General features: G+C 36.9%; 2 protein-coding genes across 4 annotated transcripts in view; both read left to right on the forward strand.

The window, feature by feature from the left end:
• The window catches only part of IVD (isovaleryl-CoA dehydrogenase), a 192,643-nt gene extending 181,524 nt beyond the window's left edge, over positions 1 to 11,119 (forward strand). The window contains exon 13 of the transcript XR_012373597.1: positions 11,101 to 11,119. The gene's annotated coding sequence lies outside the window, so the exon portion shown is untranslated. The remainder of the gene's footprint in view (positions 1 to 11,100) is intronic.
• KNL1 (kinetochore scaffold 1) overlaps positions 1 to 27,828 on the forward strand; it is a 60,260-nt gene that overhangs the window by 18,859 nt on the left and 13,573 nt on the right. For all 3 annotated transcript variants that reach the window (XM_025884254.2, XM_073876806.1, XM_025884255.2), the window contains exons 5-16: positions 309 to 370; positions 6,901 to 6,953; positions 7,176 to 7,209; positions 9,665 to 9,702; positions 12,769 to 12,821; positions 13,634 to 18,718; positions 20,714 to 20,852; positions 21,469 to 21,536; positions 21,920 to 22,018; positions 24,047 to 24,162; positions 25,604 to 25,694; positions 26,278 to 26,394. In XM_025884254.2, the coding sequence (XP_025740039.1) occupies positions 309 to 370; positions 6,901 to 6,953; positions 7,176 to 7,209; positions 9,665 to 9,702; positions 12,769 to 12,821; positions 13,634 to 18,718; positions 20,714 to 20,852; positions 21,469 to 21,536; positions 21,920 to 22,018; positions 24,047 to 24,162; positions 25,604 to 25,694; positions 26,278 to 26,394 (5,955 nt within the window). The remainder of the gene's footprint in view (positions 1 to 308; positions 371 to 6,900; positions 6,954 to 7,175; positions 7,210 to 9,664; positions 9,703 to 12,768; positions 12,822 to 13,633; positions 18,719 to 20,713; positions 20,853 to 21,468; positions 21,537 to 21,919; positions 22,019 to 24,046; positions 24,163 to 25,603; positions 25,695 to 26,277; positions 26,395 to 27,828) is intronic.

The raw sequence follows: 27,828 nt of genomic DNA on the forward strand, positions 1-27,828 counted from the left end.
AACATATAATTTCACTCGTGTGGAATTTAAGAAAACATGAACATAGGGAAAGGGAAAGAAAAATAAAATAAAAACAGTAAGAGAGGCAAACCATAAGAGTCTCTTAACTATAGGGAACAAACTGAGGGGAAGTGGGAGGGAATGGGGTAATTGGGTGAAGGGCATTAAGGAGCACTTGAGATAATGAGCACTGGGTGTTATATGCAACTGATAATCACTAAAAACTCTACTCTGAAACTAATAATACACTCTATGTTAACTAACTTAAAAAAGAAAAAAGAATCATACCATATATTCTCTGCCCTTAGGAATCTAATACTTTGAGAAATAAGAAAAGCTCTCGTCGAGTCAGCTTTGCAGACACTATAAAGTAAGTTGGAAGGAGGAATGATTAAAATGTTACAGGTAATGATTTTTTGTGTATCAAACCAGGTATGTTGATAATAACTGACTTGGATAATCTGGGTTTTAATTACATAAGCATTAGAGAATTATTAAAAAATTGTTATTCAACATTATGTTTGAGAAACATTGAAAGCATCACCTGTAAAGTCAGAAAAAAAACCCAGCTATGTCTTAACACTGTTAATTTAACATTGTATTGAAGGTGCTAATAAAAATAGAGGAAGTGGAGTTCTAAAGATTGGAAAGATGGGGGTAAATCTGTTACCTTATTCAAATTAGATACTTGTATATTAGGAAAATATAAGAATATCAAGTGAGTGGTGCCTGGCTGGCTCAGTCGTTAAACGTCTGCCTTCAGCTCAGGTCATGCTCCCAGGATTCTGGGATCGGGCCCCACATCGGGCTCCGTGCTCAGCAGGGAGTCTGCTTCTCCCTCTTCCCCTGCTTGTGTTCCCTCTCTCACTGTATCTCTCTCTGTCAAATAAATAAATAAGATCTTTAAAAAAATATATCAATTGAAATACCTGTGCAGACAATAAGTAGCAGGATACAAAAATAATATATGAAAATTGGTATATTCCTATATATAAATAATAACCAGATAGAAGATAAATACCTTTTCCCCATTGTATTAATATTTTATTGCTATGTATTTAATAATAAAAGCATATAAAGGATAAACCTTTACTGAAGGATACTAAAAAATTGTGCAAATGAAGTTTTAACAAGTTTCTGAATAAAAAGAGGAAGCCTGCTTCCCCCTCTCCCTCTGCTCCTAACCCCTGCTCGTGCTCTCTCTCTCGCTCTGCTCTCTCTCTCAAATAAATAAATAAAATCTTAAAAAAAAAAAAGATTCAACATCGCAAAGATGTTACTTTTCCCTAAATTATTAATTTACTTTTTCACTTTAAATTTTAAAGGTTTTATTTATTTGAGAATGAGCACGAGCTAGAGTGTACAAGCAGGGGGAGCAGCAGAGGGAGAGAGAGAAGCAGACTCCCCACTGAGCAGGGAGCCCAGTGCAGGGCTCTGTCTCAGGACCCTGAGATCATGACCTGAGCTGAAGGCAGTTGCTTAGCCTACTGAACTACCCAGGTGCCCTTAGTTTTTTAAATTGATTTATTTTAGAGAGAGAGTGTGTACAAGTGGGAGGAGAGGTAGAGGGAGAGAGGAAGCAGACACCACGTGGAGTGGAGAGCCCAATGTGGGACTCAATCTCACAACCCTGAGATCATAACCTGAGCCAAAATGAAGAGTCAGGTGCTTAACTGACTGAGCTACCAAGGTGCCCCAATTTATTAATTTAATTCTTATATATATTGTTTTCATGATTATTTTCTTGATGTTTAGCAGTATATTTGTATTTCTTCACTGATTCAAGAGTTGTTTAATAGGGGCGACTGGGTGGCTCAGTCGTTAAGCGTCTGCCTTCGGCTCAGGTCATGATTCCTGGGATCGGGCCCCGCATCGGGCTCCTTGCTTAGTGAGAAGTCGGCTTCTCCCTCTCCCACTCCCCCTGCTTGTGTTCTCTCTCTCGCTCTCTCTGTCAAATAAATAAATAAAATCTTAAAGAAAAAAAGTTGTTTAATAGAGAATTTTAAAATAGCCAAGTGGTAAGGATATTTTGTTGTCATTAATTTTTAGTTATATTGCAGAGTGTTAATCTGTATTATTTTGATTTTTATTAAAATTTTTTTAATAAAAGATACATTTTTGTAAATGATCCATAGGTATTTAAAAAGATATTTTGGGGGCGCCTGGGTGGCTCAGTTGGTTAGGCGACTGCCTTCGGCTTGGGTCATGATCCTGGAGTCCTGGGATCGAGTCCCCCATCGGGCTCCCTGCTCGGCGGGGAGCCTGCTTCTCTCTCTGACCCTCTCCCCTCTCATGTACCTTCTCTCTCTCATTCTCGCTCTCTCAAATAAATGAATCTTTAAAAAATAAATAAATAAAAAGATATTTTGTATTTTAGGGTGTAGAGTTTGATATATGTCAATTAAATCTACCTTATACCTTATGTTATTTGGAACTTCTATAATCTTAAGTTTTATTCACTTTAATCTGCATGAATTAGAGGTAAATTAGTGTCCTGTTGATACTGCATCTCACTCTGTCTCTATATTTCCAATAGTTTTTCTTTATGAATATTGATTCTATATGTTCATCGGTACATAGTCATAATTGTTATATCTTCATTCAGAATTGTACTTTCTAGGACGCCTGGGTGGCTCAGTCAGTTAAGTATGTGACTTCGCTCAGGTCATGATCTTGGGGTCCTGGGATGCAGCCCTGTGTGAGCCTGCTGCAGGCTCCATGCTCAGTGGGGAGTCTTCTTGTCCCTCTGTGTCCTCCCCCCCGACTCATTTTCTCTCTCAAATAAATAAATAAAATCTTAAAAAAATAATAATAATGATGATAAATTTTAAAAAATAAATAAGTAGTGGGGCGCCTGGGTGGCTCAGATTGTTAAGCATCTGCCTTCGGCTCAGGTCATGATCCCAGGGTCCTGGGATCGAGTCCCGCATCAGGCTCCCTGCTCAGTGGAGAGCCTGCTTCTCCCTCTGCCTCTCTCTCTCTCTCTCTGTCTCATGAATAAATAAAATCTTTTAAATAAATAAATAAGTAGGGACATCTGTGTGGCTCAGTCAGTTGTGTCCGACTCTTGATCTTGGCTCAGGTCTTGATCTCAGTCTTATGTTGTGAGTTCAAGCCTCATGCTGGGCTCCTTGCTGGGAATGGAGCCTACTAAATAAGTAAGTATAGTCCAAACTCTTTATGTTTTACCAAGAAGATTAAAGCCAGGGACGTGATATGACTTTCCCGAGATAATGTAGGTAGTGACAGAACCACAGTTGTTTAATATAGGTCTCCTGACTCCTAGTCTACTGCTTTTTCCACTTCTTCTGATAGACTTTCCCAAATACTATTAAACCTAGTCCACTCTTTCCTTTCCTGGATATCATCTACTCATTATACTTACTTTCCTAAAATGGCTCTTGGATATTAAAAGGAATTTCAGGTTCAAAACAAAAAAAATTGAACAGTTCTGGCTTATTACTAACTAGTCCCTAGTTTAAGTCATTTAACAGAGCATCAGCTTCCTCCTTTTTTTAGGATGGAAATAATATTCCTTACATGTCTCATATCTCATAGTATTTATTGCATGGCCAAAATAAGATAGTGTCAATTTGAGTAATATTAAGCAATGTATGAGTGGTGTTTCAAAAAAATTATCTTTGTTAAATAGATTAATTGAAAAAGAATTACAGGATTCTAGATGTAGAAACAAGCATAGTAAAAGCACTCTTAATAATTCCCAGCTCACTGAATTGTTAGAATTAACCTATATTTTCCATTCCCCTTGTAAAATATACAGATACCTACAGCACAAAGAATGTTCTTTCCTGTCCATAAACTTTAGATCCTGAGAGTCGATTGGTAGGCTTACCAAGAAGTATTTGTCTTGTTTATCTAGTTGAAGTTGTTGTAATTGCATAATTTAATTTAATATTACATAAACTGATGAAAATGAGTTCAAAGATAAAGATAGTTATTTCTATGAAAATTGTAATGAACAGCAGGGGAAACTTTGATAAAGGTGAATTTATTTTTAAAAATTCTTTCAAGGGATGCCTGGGTGGCTCAGTCTGTTGGGCAGCTGCCTTCGGCTGGGGTCATGATTCTGGCGTCCTGGGATCGAGTCCTGTGTTGGGCTCCCTGCTCGGCGGGGATCCTGCTTCTCCCTCTTCCTCTGTCTGCTTCTCCCCCTGCTGTGCTCTCTCTCGCTCTCTCTCTCTCTGTCAAATAGATGAATAAAATCTTTAAAAAAAAAAATTCTGGGCACCTGGGTGGCTCAGTCATTAAGCGTCTGCCTTCGGCTCAAGTCATGATCCCGGGGTCCTGGGATCGAGCCCCACATCAGGCTCCCTGCTCCACGGGAAGCCTGCTTCTCCCTCTCCCACTCCCCCTGCTTGTATTCCCTCTCTCACTGTGTCTCTCTCTGTCAAATAAATAAATAAAATCTTAAAATAAAATAAAAACTTGGTATGGCTGAGACAACCATGGGGAAATCTTTCATGAAAATCTAGGAGTCTGTGTTCATATTACTTGAAAGTTTCTTTGTCTGGATGCCTGAGTGGCTCAGTCGGTTAAGCGTCTGCCTTCAGCTCAGGTCATGATCCTGGGGTCCTGGGATCAAGTCCTGCAACAGTCTCCTTGCTCAGCGGGGAGCCTGCTTCTCCCTCTGCCTGCTGCTCACCCTGCTGTGGTCTCTCTCTCTCTGTCAAATAAATAAGATCTTTAAAAAAAAAGTTTTTTTATTCCACTTTATAAATACACTAAAATTGTACCAGTAGATCCACTCAAAAGTAAAGTCCTCAGATTGACATTCAGAGATTTGCAAATTAAAATCTACTTATGTGGGGCACCTGGGTGGCTCAGTCGTTAAACGTCTGCCTTCGGCTCAGGTCATGATCCCAGGGTCCTGGGATCGAGCCCCACATCAGGCTCTCTGCTCAGCGGGAAGCCTGCCTCTCCCTCTCCCACTCCCCCTGCTTGTGTTCCCTCTCTCGCTGTGTCTTTCTCTGTCAAATAAATAAATAAAATCTTTTTTAAATAAATAAATCTACTCACGTATTTTAATTTTTTTAATATCTAAGTTATGTAGGTATCAGTTAAGATTCCTTATTTTAAGTGTTTTTTTTTTTGATTAATGGACCAACTACTGATCCTGCTCATATTGATTAAAAAGGCTTCTATTGTTCTATTGTAAATGATTGGAAGAAAAGTTGTTTCAAGTATAGCTTTGTAGTTACAGGCTCAGGTTTTGAAGTCAGACAGATTTGGGTTTGCATTTTGGCTTTGCCACTTATTGGGTATATGACCCTGGGACTTACTTAAACTTTATGACCTTCAATATCTACATCTGTAAAATAACATGATAATTGTTATAATCATTAAAAATGTATATAAAGAACAGAATGCTTGTCACACAGTATGTATGCAAATGTTCACTGCTTTTTTTGTAATTGAAACTAAATTTTCTTTTTTTTTTTAAGATTTTATTTATTTATTTGAAAGAGAGAGAGAGCAGGAGCCGGGCCAAAAGGAGCAGAGGGAGAGGGAGAAGCAGGCTCCCCACTGAGCAGGGAGCCTGATGTGGGGCTCAGTCCCAGGGCCCCAGGATCATGACCCGAGCCAAAGATAGATGCTTAACTGACTGAGCCACACAGGTGCCCCTGTAATTGAAACTAAATTTTCTTTCTTATTAAGAATCGGTTCTCAATAATGAATGATACTTAATATTAGAACAAAAATGAACTAGCCAGATTCTTAAGGCAGATATCGAATGCTGCTTCTCCAGAAGCTTAATCATCCCAATCAAAAGAGATCCCTTCCTCTGGAGTCCATGTCCCCTTATCTGAACTGTTTTTTTTTTTTTTTAAAGATTTTATTTATTTATTTGAGAGAGAGAATGAGAGAGAAAGAGAGAGCATGAGAGGAGGGAGGGTCAGAGGGAGAAGCAGACTCCCCGCTGAGCAGGGAGCCCGATGTGGGACTCAATCCCGGGACTCCAGGATCATGACCTGAGCCGAAGGCAGTCGCTTAACCAACTGAGCCACCCAGGCGCCCCTCTTATCTGAACTGTTAATAACAAAAGTTTATAATCATTGTTCCAGCTCTCTACTTACAGTGAAAACTCCTTGAGGTCAAGGATCATATATCAGACTCTTGTATATAACATCAAGTATATAGTGGTGCTTAATAAATGTTTTGTTGAATAGAGTGAATATTTTAGGTTATTGAGGGATAAAATGATTTTTGTCAGAGTTAATTAAAAACAGATTTTAATGTAAATGAATTTGGCGTTTGAGATATGAATAGTACATGATGTAGCAAAGAGGAAGCTGAAATCCATTATCTTTATCTCAAAACAGACTATAAATTAGAACCATAGGGTTCTAATTAAAAATTGCAGATTTTCAGGATGCCTGAGTGGCTCAGTCGTTAAGCATCTGCCTTTCGCTCAGGTCATGATCCCAGAGTCCTGGGATCAAGCCCCACATCACATTGGGCTCCCTGCTCAGCGGGAAGCCTGCTTCTCCCTCTCCCACTCCCCTTGCTTGTGTTCCCTCTCTCGCTGTCTCTCTTTCTCTCTGTCAAATAAATAAACAAAATCTTTAAAACAAAAAAATGCAGATTTTCAGGGGCGCCTGGGTGGCTCAGTGTGTTAAGCATCAGACTCTTGGTTTCAGCTCAGGTTATGATCTCACAGCCTGAGATTGAGCCCAGCTCAGAGCCACGAGCCACCAGGTTGGGCTCCACGCTCAGCAGGGAATCTGCTTGTCCGTACCCTCCCTCCCCCAACCCCTCCTCCCTGTCTCCCCATTCCCCCCCACCCCCCCCAGCCCACCACTGCTCATGCCCCCACCCAGAATAAATAAAATCTCTTTTATAAAATTGCAGATTTTCAGTAATCTTTATTTTCTTTTCTAGAGTATTCCAGACAGAGTCTCATATGAAAATAGTAAGGAAGTCAGAAATTGCAGGTAAATCTGTTTTCTATTAAATTTTACTATAGTTATCTAACCAGGTAATTGATAAAACTGTCTATCTTATTGCTTAAGAAGTATAGCTTGAGCCATGGGGGCAGAAAGTAAAGTGCGTAGTTAGTAATTTCTTTTTTTAATTGTTGTTAATGTTTGCATGCAATTTTTCTAATGCTTTATCAGTGTATCCTTGAACAAATTTAATTTTTATTTTATTTTTAGAAACAGAAGCGGGAGAAAATATTCTGTTTATACAGTAAGTAAAGAAAATGTGATTCAAATTATATTTTAAAAGCTGTTTATTCCAGAGCGCCTGGGTGGCTCAGTTGGTTGGGCGGCTGCCTTCAGCTCAGGTCATGGTCTCAGGGTCCTGGGATCGAGCCCCACATTGGGCTCCCTCCTCGGCGGGAGGCCTGCTTCTCTCTTTCCCACTCCCCCTGCTTGTGTTCCCTCTCTTGCTGTCTCTCTCTCTGTCAAATAAATGAATAAAACCTTAAAAGAAAAAAAAGCTGTTTATTCCTATCAAATGCAGTGTTTATTTTTTTTTAAGATTTTTATTTATTTATTGAGAGAGAGAGAGAGAATGGTAGAGAGCATGAGAGAGAGGAAGGTCAGAGGGAGAAGCAGACTCCCTGCTAAGCAGGGAGCCCGATGCGTGACTCGATCCTGGGACTCCAGGATCATGACCTGAGCCGAAGGCAGTCGCTTAACCAACTGAGCCACCCAGGCGCCCCTCAAATGCAGTGTTTAATTTATTTTTTAAATATTTTATCCATTTGAGAGAGAGAACACACAATCAGGGGGAGCGGCAGAGGGAGAGGGGGAAGCAGGCTCCTCACTGAGCAGGGAGCGTAACACAGGGCTCAATCCCTGGACCCTGGAGATCATGGCTTGAGCTGACTGACAGCAGATGCTTAACAAACTGAGCCACCCAGGCACCCCAAATGCAGTGTTTATTAAATTAGTAGTTTTTGTTTTTATTTTTGTTACCCTTTTGTGGAATTCTTAGGATTAATTCAGAAAACAGATTCTTTGCAGAATTTAATATACTGCTATCTCTGATTAAGTGTGTGCATTGTACAGCTTATCCTTTTAACAGAGTGATGAAACACTCCACTTTCACATATAAATCCTTAAATATAACAGTACAAAACAATAAAACCAAGTTTTCAGTTTTTTTCATTAAATTAGTTTTTCTTATTATGTTTATATATGGAAAAATAAATACCAGTTGCTCTTGAACAAATGGAAAGATGCTTATTTTCATTCATCATAAGAGAAATATGAAGTTAGTTTATTAATGAGATACAATTTTTCACCTAATCAGTTAAGAATATAGGTAAGGGACACCTGAGTGTCTCAGTCTGTTAAGCCTCTGACTTCAGCTGGGGATATGATCTCAGGGTCCTGGGATCGAGCCTCATATCCAGTTCTCAGCAGGGAGTCTGCTTGTCCTTCTCCCTCTGCCCCTCCCTCCTGCAAATAAATAGAACTTTTAAAAAAAGAATATGGGGGTGCGCCTGGGTGGTTCAGTTGGTTGAGCGACTGACTGCCTTTGGCTCAGGTCATGATCTCAGGGTCCTGTGATCGAGCCCCGCATCAGGCTCCCTGCTCGGCGGGAAGCCTGCTTCTCCCTTTCCCACTCCCCCTGCTTATGTTCCCTCTCTCGCTGTCTCTCTCTCTGTCAAATAAATAAAATCTTAATAAAAAAAAAATATAGGTAAAAAGTCGCTCTTTGCTAGTGGATATAAACTGAAGAAGGCAGTTGGCAGTATCATTCAAAATTTTAAATACACATGCCCTTTGACTCAGTAATTTCATGTCTGGGAATTTATTTCAAGATACTTGTAAATGTTTAAAATGATGAACATATAAGGTTATTCGCTACAGCATTTATTGTAATAGCAAAGGAGGTAAAAGATCCTAAGGATCTATCAGTCAGGGACTGGTTAAATAAATTCTAAATTTTCCATGTAATTGACTGCTCTTGAGCTGGAAAAAAAAGATTCTTTTTATATACTGATTCAGAAAATTCTCTAAGTTTAGGCTCCTCACAGTTAACCACTGCTGTGTGTGGAGCCCAGCATGGGGCTTGAACTCAACAACCCTGAGATCAAGACCTGAGCTGAGATCAAGAGTCAGATGCTTAACTGACTGAGCCACTCCGGTGACCTGATAATTTTAGATGTCTTTGCGGGAACTTAAATGTATATCCAAGTGCATGTTTATCTTTAGTTTTTGTTTTTAACAAGACAAAAATGAGAACACTTAATAATATGTCTTATAACACTTTCCATGTTGTTACATATAGATATACCTCAATCTTTCATAATTTCTTGTATGTTTGCATCAGCATTTAGTCAGCTCCCTGTTAATGGACATTTGGATTGTTTTATTTGCTTTTTTTTAAGACTAAATCTCTAGATAATGAGTTGCTTTGTAGGTTCTTTAAAAAAAACACAACAGCATGTATTAAGCATATTTTTATAGTACCCTTGAAATTAACAAAGCCTTAAGACCAATCTGAAAAGTTTCCTTTGACTGCCTTGTAATTTTTTTCTGCCCGAGTTAGATGAGTCTTTTTAAAGATGTCATTATATTTTTCTGACAGTCACCCTATGAAAACCTTTGACCTTCCCTACTCTTTCAAATGTTAGGATTCTCGATCATTGTTTGGGGTATAGATTTTTAAAATACTTTTTAATTTTTAGGAATAAGAATCCAGAAGATAACTACTGTGAGATTACTGGTGAGTATGACCAGAATACTTTTCTTACCACATAACTTTCTCTTCAGCCAAATTTCGGACAGAGTAATGTGTAAAAGAACTTTGGAAAAAAATGTGAAGAGCTCTGTTCTTTATACAAAATCTTCAATATGAAATTTCACAAATTTGCTATTATTTCTGCCAAACCTGCTGTTCCACTTGTTTTCTCTATTTTGGATTCCCACTCACTCATTTACTCAAGTCAGAAATTGAGTCATTTTTGAACTTTTTCCTCATTCTCTATATCCATTTTTCTTCACCTCTATTCTTTCTCTTAAATATCTTGCAAATCTTTTACCTCCTCTCTGTTCCTTCTGCTACTGTTTGAGTTCAAATCTTCATTATTCATTGTTCTTTCATGGGCTATTGTATTTAGTTTCTTATCCCTATAATCCATTCTACATATTTCTAAATCTGATATTACCTCCCAACTTAAAATTGTTCAATGACACTTTTTTGCTTACAGGATAAAACCCACATTCTCTGGCATAGAGTTTGAAGGGTCTTTAAAATTTGGCTTGACTTCTCCCACCTTATCTCTTGCCCTTTATAGATATGCTCTAGCCCAGTGAAGAAGTATTAATAGATCCCCATGTTGACTTTTTTTTCTGTGTATCCATTTGTTTCTTCTCTCTGAAGTGCCCTTCCTACTCCAAGTTGCCTATTAGTCTTCTCATTTTTCACCTAACTTAGTTTTTCACTTAGGTTAACTTCAGTGCTATTCAGTGTAGCCAGTCCAGGGTGCCTGGCTGGCTCAGTCGGTGGAACATGCAACTCTTGATCTCAGGGTTGTGAGTTTGAGCTCCACATTGGGTGTAGAGATTATTTAAAAATAAAATCAAAAACAAAGTAGCTAGTCCACAAACTGTTAATAATCCATGACATAAACGGAACTTGCACTAGAATGTAAATCAACTATGGCAGTAAACTACTGTTTAGTTAGCTGACATTTTTTTCTTAGCAAAGCTTTCTTGATGAAAGAAATATCACATGATTTACATTGGCTGCAAGCTCCTTATTTCGTCATGAGTTGGTAACAAACAGTTCACAGACTGGCACCACACATCAAGTTGTACTGGCTTAAATGGAGCCTTTTCTGACAAAACCAAGGAGTCACTCTGTCCTGTAATGGTATAATACCCCTTTTATTTCTCATTCTTTTGTAGAATTTATCATATTGTATTTTAGGTATTTCCTTCTGGCTCCTTAATTAAACTGGGAACTCTGAGTCCAGAAATTTTGTCTGTTCTTTGTGCCTTAGTAGGTAGTTGAGTTTTGGGGCACATAATAAGTTCTGAGTAAATATTTGTTGGATAAGTGGATGAAAGCTTGATATATAAGTAAGATTTTTTTTTAAGATTTTTATTTATTGAGAGAGAGAGAGAATGGTAGAGAGAGAGCATGAGAGGGAGGAAGGTCAGAGGGAGAAGCAGACTCCCTGCTAAGCAGGGAGCCCGATGCGGGACTCGATCCTGGGACTCCAGGATCATGACCTAAGCCGAAGGCAGTCGCTTAACCAACTGAGCCACGCAGGCACCCAAGTATGATTTTTAACAAAAAGCCTATAATCACTTCATATTCAATCAAGGTTGCCATAAAGTCTTTAAAATGTTTCAAAGATTTTTGTGATGAGCACTGGGTGTTGTATGGAAGTGTTGAATTGCTGTATTGTACATGTGAAACGAATATTACACTGTATGTTAACCAGAATTTAAATAAAAACTTTTAAAAAATGTTCTAGAGATTTGCCTTTAAACTTAAGTATTATAAAAATGTATTTCCTGTTTTATTACAGCATCTTCAATCCCTTCCTTATTTCCAAAGTCCATCTAATCTTTATATTTCAATTCTGAAGTGTCCTGAGTCTAATCCTTTATTTCCATTCTCATTTTCTCTTACCCAAACAGAAATTCTCATCCTGTTTGTATCTGCACTATTACAGCAGCTCCCCATTGGTTCATCTTCTCTTAAATCTACTTTTTTCTCCTTCTCTGGAGTTATTTTTATAAAATGCACATCTTATCATGGTAACATCTAGATTCCTTAACATAGAATAAGAGAGGCTTCAAAATCTTATTCTAACATTTCAGTCTCATGAATTGGTACTCTTTACCATGTAACCTCTACTAGACAGGGAATAAAAATAAAGAATTAAAGGGGAAAAAAGTAGTCCAAACTTTCCACCTTTAAAATCACCACATTCTACGGGCGCCTGGGTGGCTCAGTCATTAAGTGTCTGCTTTCAGCTCAGGTCATGATCCCAGGGTCCTGGGATCGAGCCCTGCATCGGGATCCCTGCTCAGCGGGAAGCCTGCTTCTCCCTCTCCCACTTCCCCTGCTTGTGTTCCCTCTTTCACTGTCTCTCTCTCTGTCAAATAAATAAAATCTTTAAAATAAATAAATAAATAAATAAAACCATATTCTGAAAATATTTCAGGCACGTAGAGAATACAATAATCACAGATCTCTCTGTCCCTAAAATGGGACAATTACAAGTTTTGTTTTGTTTTTTTTAAGATTTATTTAGGGGCGCCTGGGTGGCTCAGTTGGTTAAGTGTCTCACTTCGGCTCAGGTCATGGTCTCAGGGTCCTGGGATCGAGCCCCACATCAGGCTCCATGCTCAACAGGCACTGCTTCTCCCTCTCCCTCTGCCCTTCCCTTCACTCATGCTTTCTCTCAAATAAAATCTTTTTTTTTAAATAAAATATTTATTTAAGAGAGAGAGAGAGCACATGGGGTGAAGGGCAGAGGGAGAGGGAGAGAAGAAGACTCCCCATAGTGTGCGGAGCCCAATGTGGGGCTCAATCTCAAGACCCTGAGATCAGGACCTGGGCCGAAATCAAGAGTTGAAGACTTAACCCACTGAGCACCAAGGGACAGTTAGAAGTCTTAATGAAATTTAATACCTAAGTCCTTATGAAGGGCTTAGTAACTGATAAACTTCAGTAAATTCTCATAAATGATGAAGAACCTAAGGAAAGAAAAATCAGGCTCTTGGTGATACATTTTTTCGCTATTGACTGTAGTTTTTTCATCTTTCTCAATAGGGATGAACACATTGCTTTGTGCTCCCATTCAGACCCAGATGCAACAGAGAGAGGTATGAGTTCATGGACATGCCTTTTATTTTATTCTCCCTTGTAGTTAACACACAAAAAAAATTAATGGTAATGGCATGATTTAGGGATTACTTACTAAAGTAGACCAGCGTAGACTGGAAAACTTCCTACCTTTTCAGTTAACCTAAGGACAGTTCAATCATGGCCAGGTTAAATAATAGGGAAATAATTATATCAGGACTTCTCAAACTATAATGGGCATATGCAGGATTTTGTTAAAATATAGATTCTTTTTCAGTATATCTGTGGCAGGCCCTGAGATTCTATACTTCTAACAATCTCCTGATGATACTAGTACACTAGTTCACAGACCATACTTTGAGTAGCAAGGAGTTAGACTGTTTCCTTACAAATAAAACCATTGCAGTAAGATTCAAAGAGAACCCAACTTCCAAGAGTAGAGTGTACTATAAATTAGCCATCAGACTCTTAGCCCATTCTGTCTTTTTTACTTAGAATGAGAATGACCTATCTAATATAGTAATTAGAATTTTCCTTATAGTTACATTTGATATTGTCAGTCTTTTTCATTTTTTAGTCATTCTAGTTGGTGTATAATTAACCTTGAAGTTTTATTTGTCGAAAAACACTAAAAGCATTTACAGACTTTGAAAAAAAATGTAATAACAAATTACATGCTACATACCACACCACTGATTCAAACAAACCAGTGTATCATGAAGCCATCGTTGAGGATTATTTATATAGTACTCTATATATGGTACATATTATAAAATACCTTTTTTAAAAGTTTGCATTTGATCTGATCTCCTATATTTTGCTTTTATTATAGATTTCAATTACAGAACACAACCATGAAAGGAAACATGCAAATGACCAAACAGTCATCTTTTCAGATGAAAACCAGATGGACCTAACAACAAGTCATACCATAATGATTACCAAAGGCCTTTTAGATTGTCCTAAAAGTGAAAAGTCCACTAAGATAGATACCACATCATTTCTGGCTAACTTAAAGCTCCATACTAAGGATTCAGGAATGAAAAAAGAATTAAATTTTTCCATGGATCAAAGCACTTCTTCAGAAAAGAAAATAAATTTTAATGACTTCATAAAAAGATTGAAAATGGGAAAATCTAATGCCTCTCTAACAGGACCTGATAAAGAAAATTTCGAGATATCTATTCATCCCAAAGAATCAAACAGGGCCTCTTCTGTACATCAAATGCATGTATCTCTTAGGGTAGATGAAAATAGTAATAATATGACTGGAATCTTTAGAGAACAAGATGATGGGATGAATTTCACCCAGTGTCATACAGCCAATATTCAGACTTTGGTTCCCACATCCAGTGAGGCCAGCTTAAGGGAATTTAAAGGTGATGATATTACAATTTATGGCAATGATTTTATGGACTTGACAACTAATCACACTATACAGAATTTACCCTCATCAGATAATTTATCTAATACAGAAAATCAAACCCAGAATGTCATGATGGAGATTATGACAGATTATGGAACTAAAGCTCCAGGAAGGAAGACAATCTTTAAGAATAAACCAAATGCTGCTTTTCAAGACCCTTCTTTAAACCCTAATGGTGAAATACATATTACCAAAAGTCATATTACCGGGACAGAAACTCACACAGGCACACAGACTTCTAACCAAGATGCCAGAACATTGGCCATAATCCCAGAATCTATATGTTCCAGCCCAGCTACTCAAAATTATAAGACATTTTTGTATTCTAGTAGTAATGATGCCATGGAACTGACCAAGTGTCTCTCAGTTATGAGAGAAGAGAAGAATTTGCTGAAGAATGATAGTAATTATTCTAAAATGTATCCCAATCTAGATGCCATCTCTCTTCTCACAGAGAAAACTATTTATTCAGGAGAGGATAGCATGGACATTACCAGGAGTCATACAGTTGCAATAGATAATCAGATTTTTAAACAAGATCAGACAAATACACAGAGAGCAGACACACCAATATCTGAAAAAGAAATGATGCTCCAAAATCTCATAACCATGTCAGAGGATGGGGAAATGAATATAAATTGTAGCTTAGTTCCTCATGTATCTAAGGGAAGATTACAGCAGAGCCTGGCAAATTCTTTATCTATTTCATTGACTGACAAAAAGACTGAAATCTTCACAGGTGAAGATATGGATTTGACTAAAAGTCACACAACTAACTTACAAAGTCAAGCTCCTCTTGCATCTTACAATCTAATATTTGAGAATACCAGTAAATTTCACTCTCACAGCAAAAGCCCTTCAGATGAATGGGAAGAAATGACCAAAAGTCATATTGAACCAGCCCAGCAGCCAGACATAAAATCTAAAAACATTCCAACTGACATGTGGGGCAAAGAAAAAGATCAAGTTTTAAAGACTGCACCCTATCTTGATAAAGATTCTCCTCAGTCAGCTGATATTAATCAAGACATAGCACTGAGCCATAGTATAGTGTACTCTGGTGGAAATCTTAGGAAACAAATAGCACTGGGAAATAATAGAAATACAGTTTCATGTGAGCCATGTTTGTTTCCTACCACAGAGTCACTGTTTTCATTAGAAGGACAGTCTACCGTGAAAAATCATAATACTGCTGTTAACAGTTACACAGTGAAATCTGTATCAGGCCAGAATTCTAAACTGCCTGAACCACTGAGGAAAAGTGTAGGCAATCCCACACCTGGCTGTTCCCATAACAAAACAATTATTTGTTCAGAGGAGGAACAAAATATGGATCTAACTAAGAGTCACACTGTTGTCATTGGATTTGGTCCTTCTGAAGTACAAGAATTGGGTAAGACTAATTTAGAAAATACTAGCAGCCAGCTAACAACAGTAGACAGACAGATAACTGTAAAAGTTGAAAAATGTAATAAAACTCCTACAGAAAAAACTGGAGCATTTATTTCTAATGATAACATAGATGTGTTAGAAGACAAAAGCATACAAAAACTTGGATTTCTGAATGAAAAGCAAGATGTCAAAATTTGTGGAAGGAAAAGTGTTGGCAGACAAAAAATTGATAAGACTATTGTATTTTCAGAAGATAATGAGAATGATATGGATATCACCAAGAGTTATACAGTGGAAATAAATCATAAAGCTTTATTACATGAACAAGATTCCCATTTGGCAGGAACTTCTAAGACTGTTTTGTATACGTGTGGGCAAGATGACATGGAGGTCACTAAAAGTCACACAACTGCCTTAGACTGTAAAACTGTCTCACCAGATAAAATAATCACTAGGCCTATGGACAAAACTGTAATGTTTGTAGATAATTACAATGAACTGGAAATGACAGAGTCCCATACTGTTTTCATTGACTACCAAGCAAAGGAGAGGACTGTGCTTACGGACAGACTTGACTTTGAACTATATAAAAGGAAAAGCCTAGAAAAGCCAAAACTGACACCTGCTTCTGCTGAGGAGAATGTTTCCTTTCCAGAGAATGGTGAAAGTGACCATTCAGCAAAAGTCAACGAGCTAACACTACTGAGGGGATGGTCTAACAATGGTCCTGTAGAGAAAGCTGCAGGATTTATAGCTGGTGATAACATGGAAGTGTCTAAGTCAACCTTTTGGAAAAATGATGAAGATGTACAAAAACCAGAATTTCTGAATGAAACTATATTAGGCAAAAGTCAGAGAAGGAAAAGCCTTAGACTCAAAAATGACAAGACTGCTGCATTTTCCAAAAATGATAAAAATGATATGGATATCACCCAGAGCTATACAGTGGAAATAAACAACAAAACTGCCCTGGAAGATAGTGAGGATTCCCATTTGGTGCCTTTGGCAGGAACTTCTAAAACTGTCTTGTATACATATGGGCAAGATGACATGGAGATGACTAGAAGTCACACAACTGCCTTAGAATGTAAAACTGTCTCACCAGATAAAATAACTACTAGGCCAATAGACAAAACTGTAATGTTTGTAGATAATCATGATAATCTGGAAGTCACCAAGTCCCATACTGTTTTCATTGATTGTCAAGACACAGAGAAAATTCTTAAAGAGTGCCCTAAATCTGGAATAGCTAATGGAAAAATTTTGGGTCTTTCTTTTCATAATGATGGTAGCTCTATTCAAGAAGTCATTGAAAAACAAGCACTGGTTGTAGAAAACAAAATTGTTCTTTACACTAAGCAAAAGCATCATGTGATACCCTCTGTTCCTACTAATATATTGTCTAGGGGTCAAAGTGAGTTAGAAGTTATCAAATTCAATAGCACTGTAGATGAAGAGGTCATGGGGAAAGTTGTAGACCGGGCCTATACACAGGAAAAAACAAAAATTGGAAGCTGTCAGTTAAATAGTACAGATAGAAGAAACATGGGTTTTACAAATAGTCATGCAATTGCTGTGTGTGGATCCAGTGATAATTATTCCTGTTTACCAAATGCTATTTCCTGTTTTGATAATTTGGAGGGGAATGTCATGTCCTTAGGTGATAAAGATGAGAAAGTCAGTAACTGTCCAGTGCAAAATGATCTTATTTATGTAAACAACTTAGCCAATGAGTATTACTTGAAGTCTGAGGGACTGCCTCTCTCTGCTTCTTGTTCTTTGTTAGAAAAGGAAAAAGTAATTCAAACCAATACCAAAGGACAGTCAGACTGTGTTACAGCAGTGCTCAAAGATCAAGATCTGATTATGGAGCCCCCAAATTTAATAGCTAATCAAACTTTATTATATAGTCAAGATCTGGGGGAGATAACTAAACCTAATTCAAAGCAAGTATCTTTTAAGCTCCCAGAGGGTCAAATGGAGGACTTTGTTGATAAGGCAGAACATAATTTAAAGATGACCTTTGTTGATGATGTTTGTGTTACTTCTCAGCTTCATCTCTCCAGCCAGCTACCTCCATTACCTCAACAAGGACAGATAATTGTGAATAAAGATGAAACTGTATCATCAAATGCTAGAAATAAGAATTTAAATATTGCTATAGGAAATTCTTCTGTACCCACATGTGAAAATGAGTCCAAAATGCTCAGTAATGACAAACAGTTTACTATAGCCTGTACAAAGGAGCCAAGAAAAAATACTCAGACAGCTAAATGTAATACAGATTTCCACAGTAATTCAGACTTGGCTAAGCAAGTTATTCAAACTCATGCTAATTCTAGAGAAGCATCAGATCCTGCAATTGCATCTAACACTGCAAGTTTTAGTAGTGTCAGATCAAATCTGAGTAATTTGAATGGGAAACTTGAAGAATTTTTAGATTTCCAAACTCCTCATATACCACCTTCTCCAAAACAATTATTTGCATTAGTCAATAAGGCACATAATCATAGGGGTATAGTGCAAGCTACAGAAATACATAATATTAACACAGTGCCCAGCAGTGTTGAAGAGGAGAGAGCTGAAGAAAGTAAAATTTCTCATAATGAAGCTGAAACTAATTCTGTACCACTCCTGACGGTTGTAAAAGATAAAGTGAGGAGATGTTCTTTGGGAATATTTTTGCCCAGGTTGCCAAACAAGAGAAATTGTAGTGTCACTGGTATTAATGACCTGAAGCAGATTCAAGCAGATACCACTGATTTAAACCATTTAGAAGCTCAACCAGTCTTCAGTAAGGAGTCAAGCATTGAATTTGTTGCAACTAAACTGACCTTAAGTCCATCTCAATATATAAATGAGGAAAACCTTCCTGTATATCCTGGTGAGATTAATTCCTCAGATTCTATTATCATAGAATCTGAGGAAAAGGCTTTGATTAAGACATATCAAAAAGAGATTTCACCATCTGAAAATAAAATAAGAGAAACCTGCAGTAGCCAAAAAAGAACCTGGGTACAAGATGAAGAGGATACTCAGAATGAGAAGAAAATCAGGAAAAGTGAGATTAGGTTTAATGATACTGCACAAGATCAGGAGGTAAGCTCTGTCTTGAACTAAGGAATGTGTTTTTTAAGTTATGAGTATTGAGTTTTAATTTTAGTCTTGGATGAGCAGGAGTTGATTATTTCCAGTTATAGGGCTGGAGAAATATTCCTATTTAGAATGTTAAGGAATTATTTGACTAACAGCTAGACTTAAAAACAATTTGAAGTGACAATCACAAAAAGTGAAATGGGAAGTGGTACAAAAATTAATGTAATTGTGTAATTTGTCATTGTGGTTTTGCATTAGGAGAATCTCTAGGCAGGGTATATGTAGTTTGAAACGTTAAATTTAGTCTAAATATCTGAATATTTAGTCTTAAATTCGGTCTAAATATCTGCATAACAAAAAAGCCTTTTTGTAATGCAAACTGCATTAAAAAAAAGCTTGCCTGAATTTTCTTGGCTAATGAGGATATGTAGAATGCCTCTTTAGTGGATGAGAGAATGCCTAGGTCAAGCCCAGTATCTCAAAGTGAAGAAGTGAGAATTTGAGTTTATGAAAGAGGTTATAGATTTTAAAAGTTGAGGGAACACTCATTTGGATAACTTGGAGAGAATAAAATCTGTCACTCAAACTGAGTTTTGTAGGTAGAGAAATAAAGATTAGAAAGTATCAGAGGGGGGCGCCTAGGTGGCTCAGTCAGTTAAGAGGCTGCCTTCAGCTCAGGTCATGATCCCAGGATCGAGCCCTGCTTCTCCTTCTCCCTCTACCTCTCCCTACTGCTTGTGTTCTCTCTCTCAAAAATAAATAAAATCTTAAAAAAAAAAAAAAGTATCAAGGGCACCTGGGTGGCTCAGTCGTTAAGCGTCTGCCTTCAACTTGGGTCATGATCCCAGGGTCCTGGGATCAAGCCTCGCATCAGGCTCCCTGCTCTGCGGGGAGCCTGCTTCTCTCTCTCCCACTCCCCCTGCTTGTGTTCCCTCTCTTGCTATGTCTCTCTGTCAAATAAATAAATAAAATCTTTAAAAAAAATTAAAAAGTATCAGAGGTTCATAGAAAACAAAATTTAAACTAATATGTGAGTAAGCTTAGAAAAATATTTCAGTAGTTCTATAATATGAGGTCCTGAGGAAATGGTTCATCTGTGAAGCTTTGAGAATGTAGTATCAGTGATAGAAAACTTATAACTGAACGGATTATATGAAAATTAGTATTTTGTTCAGTAGATATTGAGTGTCTCCTGTGTCCTGAGTACTGCTTAGGTGCTGGGAATACATCACCAGGAATTTACAGAAAAAAATCTGTTCTCATGGAGATTACATTCTAACATTTAGACAAAGGATATATTGTCCTCAAAAACATAATGTAAGTAGGTAGATGAAAATGGCATTTAAGGATTAAAGTCAAATGGTTAAAATGGTAAAAGCAAGACCATATCACTTATTTGACATCAGCCAAAGGAGTCTTAGTCACCTGGGGAAAGAAGTACTAAAACCTGGAAATGAGTTTCTTTGTTGTTCTAGCCAGAGTCACTATGAATAGCCAATATTCTATGCTGTTTTATTTCAGTGTGGTAGCCCTGACCCTGGTGACTAGTAGTTGAATAATTGAATAGGTCAACGTTTGGCAGCTCATAGGATCTGGCTTTAACCTAGACACATTAGAAAAAATTTGCTTATACAGTATAATGCGCAAACTGATTTCTGTATATTCTTAAATAAAATTCCTTTGAACTTTAGGGGCACCTGTTTGGCTCAGTCAGAGGAGCATGCGACTCTTGATCTCAGGGTTGTGAGTTTGAGCCCCACGTTGGGTGCAGAGATTACTAAGAAAAATAAACTTTTAAAAAAATTAAAATAAAATTACTTTGAACTCTAAAGGCCTAATAAGTTGCTTGTTACTTATTCCAGTTTGTTACTAAGATATTTCATATAATTGTAGATAAATTTTATGTTATGAAGTAGTATTTGTTAGTGTTCAACAGTTATTGTAAGTATACAGAGTCATAACTTGAGGCTGATGATGTTCCCTAATTGATAATTTCAGATTTTTGATCATCCTGCTGACGGGGATATAGATAAAAATACTAACAGTGTTTTGATAAAAAGCCTGAGCAGAACACCATCTAGTTGCAGCAGTTCTCTTGATTCAATCAAGGCCGATGGGACCTCCCTGGACTTCAGCAGTAAGCTCTTCATGAAGACTAAATAATAGAAGTCATCTGCTTACTTGACTAATAATAAATGTATTTCAATTCAGGAGATATTTGAAATTTATTTAATCTTTTTGGGAGTTATACATAGTTGATAAGTAAAATAATTTTAGTTTATTTTTAATGCTTAATTATTTTTATAAATTGAGAAGTGGTAGACCATAAAGGGTAATTTCCTTAAATAAGCTTGTCATTAGGGGCGCACGGGTAGCTCAGTCAGTTAAGTGTCTGCCTTTGGCCCAGGTCATGATCCCAGGGTCCTGGGATTGCGTCCCACATCGGGCTCCCCCCTTGCCCGGGAGCCTGCTTCTCCCTCTGCCTGCCACTTCCCCTGTTTGTGCGCTCTCTCTCTCTCTCAATCTATGTCAAATAAAATCTTAAAAAAAAAAAAACTTATAATTAGTAGAGAAATAATTAGATGGGATCTTAAAACGGTAATATACTTTGCCCTGTAAATGACTCTTTTCCCAAAAAGATCCTAGTGGATAGCTTTAAGAGCATGAACAACACATAAATCTGAATGATAGTTAAAATTAAGCTTACAATTTAATTTTGACTTTTTTATCACCTGAATTTGCTTTACATTTAGCACAGCACAATAGTCAAATGGAATCACAGTTTCTCAGAGACACTATTTGTGAAGAGAGCTTGAAGGAGGTATGTTAAACTATTTCTCATTTCTAATGCAACTATATTGCCTGCTTTGTTTTCACTTTTTAAATTTTTTTTAAAAATTATGAAATATTCAACTATACAGAAAATTAGATTTTTTTGTTAAGGACCCAGCATGGTGATTGATCATATGGGGTAGAAATCACAATTAAAAGACCTGTGTTTTGTTGTTTGTTCTTAATTCTGTTGTCACTGAATAACCTTAAGAAATAATTTTAGATAAAATCTGTTCGTGTATAGCTTACAAATATTTGGATATTTCCACAAATATATGCAAAATACTATAAGCTATTTAGAAACAAAATGGGGTGGTTATAGTCAAAATGAGCTCACCTTGAATATTGTGCAAACTTTTTTTCCTTCCTTAGAAACTCAAAGATGGGAAAATTACAATAAAGGAGTTCTTTATACTTCTTCAAGTCCACATTTTGATACAGAAACCCCGACAGAGCAATCTCCCAGCCAAAGTATGTGCAGTTTCTTGGCAAAATAATTCTCAGTTAAAATGTATTATACTTGTTTATTATTAAAGTGCATCAAAACCATTGTTTATTCAAAAATAGAAAAAGAATCTAAGGAAGAATATTTTCTTGCAGAAAGTTTTTCTATAGTAGGTACATTGTGGTTAGCTTAAAAATTATTTTTTTGAGGGGCACCTGGGTGGTTCATTCAGTTAATGTCTGACTCTTGATCTCAGCTCAGGTCTTGATCTCAGGGTTATGAGTTCAAGCTCTGCATTGGGGCTACAGCATGGAGCCTACTTAAAAACAAAAAAAAAAATTGATTTTTTTTTTTGTAATATCATAGACTTTGATAAGGTGAAATTCTATTTTTTTCTCATTCCTTTTCATGTATTTTGTCTTTGATACCTTTTCCTGAGCATATGCTTTTTCCCCACTATATAAAAATCCAAATATAGCAAAAGTTTTTAATAAACATTTTTCAAAATCAAAATTGTGTTAGATTATACAATATTTGAATTGTACAATCAACAAACTCATTTTAAAAGAAGAAAAATTTGGGGGCGCCTGGGTGGCTCAGTCGTTAAGCGTCTGCCTTCAGCTCAGGTCATGATCCCAAGGTCCTGGGATCGAGCCCCGCATTGGGATCCCCACTCTGCGGGAAGCCTGCTTCTCCCTCTCCCACTCCCCCTGCTTGTGTTCCCCCTCTCGCTGTGTCTCTCTCTGTCAAATAAATAAATGAAATCTTTTAAAAAAAAAAAAAAGAAAAATTTGTGTCACTTAATAGGAATATGTTTTTCTCTTAAGTCTGTCGAACATTTACAAAAATTAGTTATGCCCTAGGCCACAAAGAAAATATTAACAAGTAGAAAAAAATGGAGATTTTATGGACAACATCATTTGATCTTAATCCAATAAAATTAGAACTAATAAAAGGACTATAACATTCTTAGCTTCTTGGAAATTGAAAAATACACTTGTAGATAACTCTGAGCTCAGAGAGGAAATCAAGACTGTTAAGAGAGCAAAGGAGAATATTTAATACCAAACATATGGGACATACAGCAAAAATTATACTTTGTAGGAAATTAAAAGCCTTAGATAACATTGCTATTATAGAAAATTAAAAGCCTTAGATAACATTGTTATTATAGAAGAGAATCTAAAAATAAAAGAATTTTTAATGCTCACTTTAAGAAATTGGAAAGTGAGGGGCTCCTGGGTGGCTCAGTCAGTTAAGCATCTGCCTTCGGCTCAGGTCATGATCCAAGAGTCCTGGGATTGAGCCCCACACCAGGCTCCCTGCTCAACGGAAGGCCTGCTTCTCCCTCTCCCACTCCCCTGCTTGTGTTCCCTCTCTTGCTGTCTCTCTCTCTGTCAAATAAATAAATAAAATCTTTAAAAAAAAAAAGAAACTGGAAAATCAATAATAAAATCCATTAAAAAGGCAAGAAGCCAGAATTAATATAAGTAAATGGTAAAGCTAATGAGACAGGAAACAAAAATTAGTAGAAAGAATAGCAAATCCAAAAACTGGTACTTTGAAAAGACAATAAAAGACATGTCCAGAGATTAAAATAATTTTTTTAACCAAATTTTTACTACCTTATTTTACACATGCCAGAAAAATTTGAATTCAAACTGGGATAGAAGTAAGGATCAGGGCTAGAGAATGGGAGTAGAAAAAATTAATCTAGGAAACTGGTATCTTTTTTCTTTCTTTTAATGAAAGGATTCCTGATTGAATTTTTAGGTATTGATTTTCTTAAAACAGCACATAGCCATTTTCAAACCACTATTCAATCGCGTGTGAGTGGAACATCCACTAACCGTCTGTAGGAAATGGACTTTTATGTCAGAGACTTGTATTCGGATTCCAACTAGTAGCTTACTGGGTGTATCGATTTCATAGAATAATCAAATTTTTCTTTGTAGAACTTTAAAATAAGCACTCTGAAACTTCAAACAGTTCTTAAACATGGTTTTGTCTTCAGGCTACCGGTTTTGAGGGACTGATTTTCTTTTTTTTTCCAGTTTACTGTAAACACACCACCTACTCCAGAAGACCTGATGTTAAGTCAGTATGTCTACCGACCCAAGATACAGATTTATAGAGAAGATTGTGAGGCTCTTCGCCAAAAAATTGAAGAGTATGAAAGTTTTTATTTTTGTGTGTGTTTTGTTGGATGGGTGGATAATCTGTGTGGTAAAATTCTAATTAGAATAACATTGGCATAGGAAAAAGTTCATGGCATTAATTAGCAGTGTGATATGGTATGTGGAAAAGAATCAGGTTTGTAGGCAGACAAATTGAAGCTCAGTCCTGGGTACAGCACTAGCTGTGTGACTTTGTGTAAGACATTTAACCTTCATTTCAACATCTATAAATTAGCGATAATAATACCTACTCAGCAGGTAGATATGAGCAGTAGAAATAGTGTATATAAAATATTTTCATGCCATTCATAGCAAAAAGTATGTCACTCAGTAAACAGTTATTAGGTTATGATATCATAAACTGATTGCAAAAGAACATGTTCAAAAGAAGATAATACCTTATAGAAATTTATATATAGTGCCTGAAATCAAGATTGTCTTTGGGTTTATAATTTTATCACATTTGCCCTTGATTTGCATGTAAGAAAGTACATGGTATTACGCAGATTATTGCTCAGTGCTTTGGTATATGTGGATGCTGCAGGGTAATTTACAGATTAGGTATATCTAAATTCCCTCAGGTAAATTAGATTTGCAACCCAAAATATATCATACTTAACTAGAACTATTCGACTAATTTGAACCAATCTAACAAACAGAAAAGAAATAAAATAATTTTTAAATAACTATGTAGTTTTTAAACTAAAAACTTAAGATGCTGTTAAATTATAATACAACAGATTTGCCTGATTCTGGTTTTTCATTCCACAACTATATATTGAATACCTACTATGTGCCACACACTGTACTAAGTACTGGGGCTCATCACTGAACAAGACAGAAAAGGTTTTTTTTTTCATATTGTCTAAAAGAGTTGAGTGTCTCAAGATTTGTCTTAGAATGTTTTATTTTGAATAAATAGTATCTCACGTACAATGCACAGTCTGTTTAGATGTGCTCTACTGTTTAATTTTACACTTATGTTCCTGTATATAATATATTCTAACTCTGATAGAAATTTATTTCTTATTAACAAGAGACTAATATATAATTTTACTAGTTTTATAAATGCTCTTGTATAAAGGTGAGTTAAGACTGGGAACTGAACTGGGAACTTTTACTTAAAATAATAGCTACAACTTCACAACAGTTATGCACTGATAGGCCTTAAGGATTCTTTAAAAGCAACATATTTTTATATTGGAACAAGTTCATTGAGATTGTGAGGGAAGTTTTTCTGATTCATAACATTTTTGAACTGTTCTGCAATCACTGAAATAATCAGGCTGACCACTGTTCTTGCATGAATTCCCCTTTTTTTAATGTAGAAAAGAACTAGGAAGAATTAAATTAAGTATGCCTGTAAGTCTGAATTGATTCATTCAAGCTGACTTCTGAACCCTGTGCTAATTAATTAACTTTTCTATATTTTAGATTAAAGCTTTCTGCATTGAACCAGGATAAACTGTTGACTGATGTAAATAGGAACCTGTGGGAAAAAATGAGACACTGCTCTGATGAGGAGGTATTTTTTATCTCATTTTCAGAATGGGAATCAGTATAGACATTTTGAACCTGTTTATTGTGAAATAGGTACTGTTACTTGATAATTAGTGATGAGTTCTTTAACTTCTCAGGTATAATATGTTAGCAAGGTTTTTACATGAATAATCATTAAAATATATAATCTTTTCAAACCCCAAATGACCAATTAAATATATGAAATATACTTGAAGTTCATTTAGAATTTCTTCCTACTTGCTTCGCTTAGATTTAGATGAGGAAAAGATTTACTTTAATTGGTTACTTAATAGCAACTCATTTTATATGTACTCTAATATATTAAGAGTGTTATTAACTTAGGGCCTATCATTTTCTGATTTGTAATATGAATAAATGAATTAAAGGCAAGAATTAAAATTAAAATCTTTGGTTCTGTTCTTAAACTACTAAATGTGATTAAATTTGCAAATGAGACATGCCCTGCCTTAGGAATCAGTCTAGGATGGGCAAAACAGCCCATAGCAGCTGAACCAGCCTTCCCAGACCATTTGCCTTTCCTAACTCTTTTGTTTTAGTACGCCCTAACCTTTGATTTTTCCTTGCAGCTGAAGGTCTTTGGAATTTACCTGAACAAAATAAAATCACGTTTTACCAAGATGACTAAAGTCTTCACTCACCAAGGAAAAGTGGCTCTCTACAGCAAGCTGGTACAGTCAGCTCAGGTAATTTGAAACAGTTAACAGCATAGAAAGAAAGATCTATTAAAATTACTTTATAATGGTTATAGAATATGAAGAATGTTTCCTAAGGAACATGGTTCATAAAGAGGTGGGGTTCAATTTATCAAAAGTGGCAATTCTGGCATCTTGAGTAATTCTAGAATATATTTACTAATATGGGCCTATGTCTCATCTCAAGTTTGTTATTTATGTTTTTAAGTAATCTCTACCCACAACAGGGGGCTCAAACCCACAACCCCGAGATCAAGAGTCACATGCTCTACCGACTAAGCCCGCTAGGCGCCCCTATGTGTACATGTTTAAAGTAGCATTTCCCAGGCGCCTGGGTGGCTCAGTTGGTTGGGCGACTGCCTTCGGCTCAGGTCATGATCCTGGAGTCCCAGGATCGAGTCCCGCATCGGGCTCCCTGCTCAGCAGGGAGTCTGCTTCTCCCTCTGACCCTCTTCCCTCTCGTGGTTTCTATCTCTCATTCTCTCTCTCTCTCTCAAATAAGTAAATAAAATCTTTAAAAAAATAAATAAATAAAGTAGCATTTCCCAAAATGATTGTACTTTGCATAAAAAAACTTTCTTTCCCTTGGCAAATAATTCTGAGAAATGTTACATGCCATATCCCCCCTTTGGAGAAATATAATAGCTAGCATATTAAAGTCTAAAGTCAGAAATTTTTTTTAAGTCTAAAAGGAACAAAATAGGGGAGCCTGGGTGGCTCAGTCATTAAGCGTCTGCCTTCAGCTCAGGTCATGATCCCAGCGTCCTGGGATCGAGCCCCACATCGGGCTCCCTCCTCTGCTGGAAGCCTGCTTTTCCCTCTCCCACCTCCCCTACTTGTGTTCCCCCTCTCGCTGTGTCTCTCTCTGTCAAATAAATAAATAAAATCTTTAAAAAAAATAAAAGGAACAAAACATGCTATAATTCTGTTCAGTGTTTCCCATATTTATTTGACCATAGAACATTTTTTTAGGAACTCTTTTTTTGGGGGCACCTGGGTGGCTCAGTTGGATAAGCGTCTGCCTTCAGCTCAGGTCATGATCCCGAGGTTCTGAGTTTGAGCTCCAGGCAGGCTTCCTGCTCAGTGGGGAGTCTGCTTCTCCCTCTCCTTCTGCCCCCCCCCTCAAATAAATAAATAAATATTTTTTTAAAAAATTATTTTTGGGGGGCATCTGGGTGGCTCAGTTGGTTCTTTCGCTCAGGTCGTGATCTCAGGGTCATGAGATTAAGCCCCGGGTTGCGCTCCACACTGGGTGTGGATTAAGATTCTCTCTCTCAGTCAATCAGAGAGAGACAATTATCATATGATCTCATTGATATGTGGAATTTGAGAAATAAGGCAGAGGATCATAGGGGAAGAGAGGAAAAATGAAACAAGAAGAAACCAGAGAGGGAGACAAACCATGAGAGACTCTTACTCAGGAAA

The sequence above is a fragment of the Callorhinus ursinus genome, unplaced genomic scaffold (genome assembly GCF_003265705.2).
Source record: "Callorhinus ursinus isolate GAN/ISIS: 27379988/994484 unplaced genomic scaffold, GSC_fseal_2.0 scaffold25, whole genome shotgun sequence".
Taxonomy (NCBI): Eukaryota; Metazoa; Chordata; class Mammalia; order Carnivora; family Otariidae; genus Callorhinus; species Callorhinus ursinus.